This window comes from Astatotilapia calliptera, chromosome 9, assembly GCF_964374335.1.
Source record: "Astatotilapia calliptera chromosome 9, fAstCal68.1, whole genome shotgun sequence".
NCBI classification, from domain to species: Eukaryota; Metazoa; Chordata; class Actinopteri; order Cichliformes; family Cichlidae; genus Astatotilapia; species Astatotilapia calliptera.
The window spans coordinates 7,752,325-7,760,882 of NC_137430.1; the positions used below are offsets into that span (position 1 = coordinate 7,752,325).

General features: G+C 38.8%; 1 protein-coding gene across 10 annotated transcripts in view; it reads left to right on the forward strand.

Moving 5' to 3' along the window:
* The window catches only part of mpp7a (MAGUK p55 scaffold protein 7a), a 63,230-nt gene extending 54,940 nt beyond the window's left edge, over positions 1–8,290 (forward strand). For all 10 annotated transcript variants that reach the window (XM_026179132.2, XM_026179134.2, XM_026179135.2 and 7 more), the window contains 4 exons: positions 740–833; positions 1,520–1,628; positions 3,226–3,369; positions 6,113–8,290. In XM_026179132.2, the coding sequence (XP_026034917.2) occupies positions 740–833; positions 1,520–1,628; positions 3,226–3,369; positions 6,113–6,292 (527 nt within the window). In that variant the 3' untranslated portion in view covers positions 6,293–8,290. The remainder of the gene's footprint in view (positions 1–739; positions 834–1,519; positions 1,629–3,225; positions 3,370–6,112) is intronic.
* The last annotated feature ends 268 nt before the right edge of the window (positions 8,291–8,558 follow it).

Sequence of the window (8,558 nt, forward strand, 5' to 3'; positions counted from 1 at the left end):
TTAAATGTGGTGTTCCCAACAATCTCTTTTCTCTTTGTTTCATCCCAAAGAAACCTTTAAACATTTGTGTGCCGAAACTAAAGTTTCTGTCTTTCTTCCGTTCTGTGCTTTATCTTGAATTGAGGATGCAACATAAATGAAATAAAATAAAATGTAATAAAAACGTGGCTGTATTATTCTCACTGTTCTCACTATTTGAAATATTTCTTTACATAGAGAGATTTTTTTAATTATTGAAAAAAAAAACTTTTATAACCAAGTTTTATGACTTTATTGTCTTCCCCCAGCCAAAGTCTGACACTTGAAATGTCCCCGGTATTAAAATCCCATTGGCGTGGCCTTTTTCTCTCCACACAGCCTGTTAATTGTTCTCAAATGTGACCTGTGCTGCTGTTGTTTAATAGAGCCCAGACAGTCTGATTCAGACCCGTATAGGAAACGTATGGCACAGGTCCTGGCTCTCATTGAGAGGAAGGAGAATCGGAAAGTGTCTCGTCTCGCTCTTTTTGAATGTTTGATCGCTGCCAGTGGACACATGGATATGTTTAACACTTGCTGTTGTTTCGGGTTAAGCCCAAAAGTGTTGCTTCTTTTTGTCAATTTGAAAACCGGAGCTTTGGAGACCACCGGCTCTCTCTCTGTCTCTCTGCTTGTTGCACACAAGGAGCATTGCACTATTCATTGCAATGACTCACAGGCATCACTCCCTCTCTTTCCATCTTCATCTTCTTTCACTCAGACACCAGTCGACCCAAGAAGAACCAGGAGACCGATGGTGTGGATTACCACTTCATCTCCAAGCAGCTCTTTGAGACGGACATCCAAAACAACAAGTAAGCAAAACTGATGAATTCAATCACAACACACATTCAGACTTTATGCAGCAGAGATGAACAATTGATATTCATACTCTGGCCAAAACAAAAGTACTTTTTCCCTGGGAAAAAAAAGAGAACAACTTTTTTGGATATCCTGCTGTGTGTAGATTATATGTTTGTACGTCTCTATTTCAAACGGCCTTTCTTTAAGGTTTACTACAATGGAGAGAACAATTCTGAATTGTTTTGGTTTATCACCATTTCTCAAAACTCTAATCTCAGAAATCACAGTGATTGTAGAAAATTAATTATAAAAATGAAAGTTGAAAGTTGCTGTTTAAAAAAAAAAATCCTGCTCTTATGAGGATATATAAAAAAATCTTAAAAGCACAAATTAACATATCTAATACAGTGGAAAAAGGTTTGTTTGTTTTATGTAAACTAGTTTAAAAATGTCCTCCTGATGCTCATTTCAAGATCTATATTTTCTTTCTTGGACAATATATGCAGTTAAAAATAATCCTTGTCTCGTCACAGTCTAAAAGAACCTCTTTTAGCTCAGGTACAAGGCCTGAGCTTTAACTCAGATTACAGTAATTACTCTTCTAAAAACTGACATAATTATTTGAAACTTTGTCCATGTGTCCATCCAAAGATGTGCGTTCGTGCTTTTTCTCATCACTCTTCTTTTCATGTCTCAGGTTCATTGAGCATGGCGAGTACAAAGGGAATTTCTACGGCACAAGTCTGGACTCGATACGTTCAATCCTCTCAAAGAAGAAAGTGTGCCTGCTGGATGTCCAGCCTCATGTGAGTGACACCTTCTTTCTCACCATCCCTGTACTGTATTCTTAGCCTGTTTTGGAAACTACCTGTCTCAGAAGCAGATCGCCCTGTTACTTTATTTGAAGATTTCCTCTTTGGCTTATGTCACCATAAACCTCCACAGTAATGCCATTTCTCAGTTATTGACCAACTGAGTGAATGATGGAAGCTGTTTCCCAGTGGTTCCGCTGCTGCCTCTCCATTAAGTTTTTTATCCATCTTGTTGTGAGTTGTGGGTCTTGACCCACTGCTATTAGCATAGCAAGAAGGTCAGATGATCATGCCAGAACCAGACACCAGACACCACCTCTAATCAAATCTCATCTCTCTCATACCTCTGAAGGGCCTTTCAAATTGGACGCACCTACCACGAGCTGGAGCGAGTGGCCTAAAATTTGTCTTGCAGTGGTTGTTGCGCTCTTGTACGTCGAAAACTCGATGGACCAGCTATTTCTCATCCATAAAAAAGAAAGCTTTGGCACTGTCCCCACAAGTGAACACTTGTGTTGTTTCCTCCCAAAGTCTCAGTATGCATGTCAACTTGTGTCATGAAGTTTGTTGAACTCGGAAACACACACAATCAACTTTTCCTCCTTGTTTTCATTCATTGTGTGGTTGAACTTAGTAGGGCTGTTTGCTTCGTTTCTGTTGGTCGTACGACGGTACGTCGCAGCAGTCAAAGTTTAACCAAGTTTAACCCAGTTAAACGTTGACCCTTGCATGCAAGAGTACTCTTACCGGCGCACTTGCTCTTTAAAACTGTTATTGAGTGGCGCAAGCAATAGAAACAAATGGGTTTCAGAGCTCTGCACTTGCCATATCCTATGTGAAAGGCCCTTGAGGTACCAGATTGGCATGTTATTTCAGAAAACTGTCACCACAAAGAAGAGACAGACACAAAGATCAGGCATAAATAAAAACATATATATCCTCCACTATCTTCCAAAAGAATTTAAAAGCTGTGATGAGTTAGTGTGAGTAGTCTTTATCCCTCAGATTGGTGTTTGTGAGTCATTTTTAAATGACAAAAACTATAAACATGATTTCAAAGTTCTAGATTCACTCAGAATGATGGGAAGTCATCTGCTCTGTGGTCATTATTAATTGTTCTGTCCAACTAATAAGTCATTTATGCAAAGACTTCTTCATTCTAGAGAGGTCAATAAGTTAAAAGGTAATTTAAGATTTAATGCTTCAGCAAAACAGAACTATATTCGGTTTACAATGAGAGAATGGAAGAAAAGCCTCAACTTTTCATGTCTGAGGAACTTAAGGCAGAAAATGTCTTTGCTTAAAAATAGAAGGAAGATTTTAATTTTTAATATCTTCTCGATTGGAAATCAGCAGACTGAATCTGTTAAACTGGACTTTGTGACAACCCCATAATCCAGTTCATATCACTATTACAAGTGGACCATGAATTGGCAACCTTTTTTTTTTCAGGATTATATTTTTAAACGTTTTGTCTATTAATTTTTTCACAGTCTGTTTATACCATACGTGACACACTTTGTGATTACGTCTTAATGTGCTGCCAAATGCCTAACTCCTTTTTCTCTGCATCCACTTTTATTCTTTTCAGCTAATAAAGCATCTTCGAACAGCAGAGTTTAAACCTTTCGTTGTGTTCGTGAAGCCCCCGACCGTCGACAGACTGAGAGAGACCAGAAAGAAAACCCAAATTATATCAGGCAAAGACGACAAGGACTCCACCAAACCCTTCACGGTAAAAACTTATTTCTAGTGTGTGGGTTGTACATGGCTGATAGTTTATATCGTATGTTAATCAGATATTACCTCCCTGCTTAAGTTGAGATAGAAAAGCAAGAGGAAATTGTTACTGTGTAACTGTGACTTGGTCGGGTTTAAATGTATCTTTCTCTCTGTCCACACGACCTGTTTTATGTGATTTGTTCTGATGTATTTTTTGCTTGAGGTACATCGTGATGCTTGGTTGATTCAAACAGATGTTTTCAAAGTGCAGCCTTGGGGCAAATGGCCGTTCTGAAGACCAACAAGGAACGAATACAATCCTGTACATTTCATTCAAGCACGGTTCACGTGATACTGTGAAATAAAAATATTTCTCTTCAGTTTCAACAGCTCTATTTGAGCTAATATAGCAGTTAAACCTTCCTAAAGTTGTCAAATCAAGCATAGCATTACTTCAGGCAGGACATGCAGTCAAATTAAGCTGCAATTCCAGCAGATCTTAATTCCACATCAGTTGATGACTCCACTGATACATTTCTAGTCATAGCTCTATCAACTCTATACTGACACCAGAATGGACCATAGAGAAATTACAAACTGGTACAAATTAATTTCCCAAACACAACCCCATAAAAATTAAAAGCCTGGTAGTCAGACCCGATCTGAAATGACCTGAAAATAAGCAGTCTCTGGCAATTATATTACGATGAACTACAAGTCACACACATGCAATCTGCAGTGATACAGTCACAGGACTTTAGTTGACCTCTGTAGAACAACTGGCAATATTTCAGGGCTTCTGGTATAGGCAGCAGACATCTGAGCCAAAGGGGTCATTGTTTAGGAATGTAGAAAACTTTTGAAAGCTAATAAAAAGCTAATTTGTCATCAGTCGATAGCCAGTGGTTTCATTTCCACATGTGTTGATTTACCTTTAACTCACATGTCAAATCAAAAGGTCAAACATTACTCTGTTTAAAAAAGTTACAACACATATGCCCAGAGCTGATAGTTAGTCAAGTCATATTCACACAAAATATAATAGGATCCGACTTATTGAGGCATAATTTAGTGCATTTATGGGTAATAAGTGTTGAGGAAAATGCTAGAGTACAATACACTTTCACCTAGAACATGCAGTGAATTTATGGTTGAAGGTCAGCTTGTTAAACCTTGATACAGACACAGCATCAGCTTATATTATTCACACAGGTAAACATAATTCTGTCTCAGTCCGCTCCTTATTTCCCAGCTGGGTCTTGAGAACAATAAGCTTTAGTTGTCAGAAGCAATCTGGTTGTGAACAGTCTGTTGCAGTTTTAACGTCCCTTTATTAGCTTCTGTTATTCTCTCATGTAATACAAATATACTTCTATAAAGCTGTGTGACAGCGGGCTGTATTTCAACCAGCTAACAAACAAAGTCTCTGTGTAAATGTTCATGTACACTGACAGAACCAAACCCATCTTATATTTACTATTAAATGAAGGGAAGCTGTTGTTGGGCAAGTCGTCCCAGACATTTTCAATCCAACGCTAGCTGTATTTTTCTTTGCAAGAGACAGGTCTGCTTTAATGATAAAGGCCGAGGAACAGTCGTCTCATTGTTTCAGTCGAGCTGGCTGGAAGCGTGATGTGAATACAAGCAAAACAATCTGATGTAATGCAAAATCCCAGCTGTAATGTGGTTAGCATAGAAACTGGCACCCAATCTGAAAGAACCACAGGCATTTCAAAGTGATTTGAGGAAATCTCTTTGGTTTCTGACACTTTTTTAAAACGCAAAGACAGGTGGGTTTTATTGGCACAACAAAGCAGGTGTCCAGCAGAGAACGTGGTTGCTTGTAAAAGAGGATACTGAGGCTGACACGTGCTGCTTCATGCCACTGAAATGCGTAAAGATTTATAGTCCTGTAAGGTAAAAGCAACAAATGTATAAAGGCTATAAATAAAAGAATTACAATAAAAACAGAGGGAACGTTCACCTAAACTGTGACTCAGTATTTAGTTGCTGTGCAATGAAATTTATCTATGCTGTTACAAAGTACTTAAACAGGCACAAGATGCTACATAACTTCTTGTGGAAATTAGGCCACCTAGTGGGAATAAACGAGTCCCGGGTGTGCTTTTTCTCAAGTTTGGTCCCCCAGAAGAGGCATCATCCTAAACCAATCTTTTCTTTTTAAGTTCTCTGATTTTCTATTCATCTTCCAAACCCAGCTTGCTGTTCCTTAAACGGCTTCCTGCTCAGATTAATGTTCTTGTTGGGCAGACAAAAACACAGCTAATCCATTATGAAGCAGAAACCACCAGAAACATTCTGAAGGAACTGCTGGCAAAAGTCCCTGTAAGAGACAGCTTCATCATGACAACGTGTAAAAGCAAAGCTGTCAATTCATCCGTGGATCTATGTCCCTCCCCTCATCTATGGTCATGAACTTTGGGTAGTGATTGAAAGAACGAGATCACAGATACAAGCAGCGAAAATGAGCTAAAGTCCAATTTAAAGTTAAGTGTTCCCAGTAAAAACACAGCACCCTAACCTACCAAGAGATACCTGGGCTCATTTAGAAAGGCAGTATTTACTTGAATGATAAATGATAAAATAAGTTCTCCAAAAGTTGATTCTGTTCATCTGGACGTAGCGTTCTCAGTGGGAGAAACGTTTCATCAGTCACTTGGATGACTGACGAAAGAGATTTTATTCGTTTTGTGTTTTTAACTTCCATCTATTTTGTCTCTTCCCTCTTTTCCCAGGAGGAAGACTTTCAGGAGATGGTGAACACGGCCCAGACAATGGAGACTCAGTACAGCCATCTCTTTGAGATGGTTATAGTCAACGACAACCTCGATGTTGCCTTCAGCGAGCTGCAGTTGGCACTAAAGAAAGTGGAGACAGAGACGCACTGGATTCCAGTCAGCTGGACTCACTCCTGAGAGACATACTGACTGTAAAAGGAGAAAAGGGAAGCGCTTTGACAAAAATATGCAGGTTTTCTATCTTTTTAAAAAAATATTTGCCAGGGACGGTGTTGGGAAGTAAATCAGGAATAAAACAGTGCCTGGCTGCTGTGTCGCCATACCTGAACTGCATCGAGCTAAAAATAAGCTTCTGCCTGGGATCAGGTTGGATTTAGACCTCAGCTGTGGTCTGGAAGCTCCAGGTCTGACCAGATGTGATCAGGTTGTGGCTGCAGGCTTCTTTCCAGAATCTAAGACTTTGACATTGATCAGGGTCTCAGTCTGGGTCACACATCCATGGCCACAACTTGGAGCGCCTTGGTCCAAACCGGAACGTGGAGCGAGCTTGGAGCATCGTAGCACCAGCAGTCCTGCCAGCACATCAGTAAACCGGCCAAACAGGACTCCTTTAGTGGTTTTATAACATTAGACCATTAGAAACCAAAGGGATTGATGTATTTCTTCTTCGTGGACAACTTACATGTGTTTGTCTGTAAAAGAGCACAGCACCAGGGAAAAGAGGAGAAAGGAAAACATACTTGCCTTCTGTCTTACTAGACTTTTGTACATCTAAAATCTTCCATGACTGTTATTCCAAGCAAAACACTGTCAGGTACACTTTTGAGAAAGGGCAATAAGTGTAATTTTATTTAAAAGAAATTAATATATTTTCTAATATCTGCTTGTAGTCCTTTTTATGCATTTTATATACATTTATGACTTTAATATGATCTTAGCTGTAGCCATCTCTGTGACAGCCTCTTTTTACTAGAAGCATTTTTTTCTCTCAATCTAGCATTTTTTTGTTCGTCACCCTAGTTTAGTTTTTTGGCTCTGTCAGCTCTACTTGGCTTTATTTGGCTCTATTATCAGCACTGCTACAATTCTCCTAGCTCCAGATTTTGCTCTCTTGTTGATTCTGGGACAAGCTGACCTCCTTTAAATTAAGGGGAGACTATAATTCCAGCTACATTTTTATTCACCAGAATTCACACAAAAACAATCCATATTTTATTTATTTATGCTTTGGGCTGTTGTTTTGTTTTGTTTTGTTTTTTAACTTCCTGCTCCTTAAAAGTATACTTTCTTTGATTGGTTGCCCCTCACCTAGCCTGTGCAAACAGAAACTAGTGCTCGTATGCACTGCCTCCCAGAGATGACCTTTTGCATATTTTGCATATTTAGCAGTGTTTAATATCTGCTTAGTATATGACAAAATACAAGCCAATGGATAAGTTGTCCTTTATACATGGAGGTAGAGCGCAAGGATAGTTGGAGACTGGAAACAATTAGGAGGAGCTAGCCTATGTCTGCTAGTCTTTCTGAACTTGTGATTTTAGTACATTGTTCATCCCTATTAATAACAGTTAGTTCATATTGAATTCATCTCTTAATTTCTGTGCTTGCTCGGCTGATTGCCTCCAATCTCTAGCTGCATTTAAAACTCTAAGAGTGCTATCAGTCTTCCAAAGTCTCAGTAAAAAAAAGCATTAAGCATATTATCCAAACTGTCTAAATGATTCCTTAAACTCTATATTTATTCTTTTTTTTCTTTACTCTAAGAATACTCTCTTACTCTGCTGAATGTCCAGCTCAGGTTGTATGTTTCCAAATTGTGCATCATTTATTTCTCCCTTTCCACCAACTGTGACATATACAAACTTGATTTGTGTCCTTTTTTTTAAGTGTAAGCATGATTGGTTATACTGCTCTGATGTAATATGATTTAAATGTCTTTAACTGCCATACTTTGTCCCAACATTTTTTTGTCTTTTTGTTTATTCAGTTTTTCTACCTCCCCACCCCCCTGCTGCCCATCTTACAGATCAAAGTCACATTTGTACAGTCTCCAGAAAATACCTTTTTAATGTCTCCCTGTAATGATATACTCTTTAAGTGGCACATTGTATGAATTTACATTATTCTTGATAACTGCTGCATTTTTTATTAAAGAAAATACGACTAAACTTGTAATTGCAATGTCCCCAAATTAACTCATATATGTTGTTAGCCAAGCAAAGAGTGAACACAACTTTATGTTTACCAGCACAATCCCTACTTCTCTTTAATAAAATGTTGCATATTTTGTGAATAAAGGTAATGAACAGGTGGAGGTGGCGAAAGGGGGGGGGGGGGGGGGCTCCTAAGAAGAGGATTTAGCCGCCCTCCGCTTGATGTTCAAAAGAAATCCTGTACTGATCAAAATCAGGTTGACTTAACCCAAACACCTTCCATGGTGCTC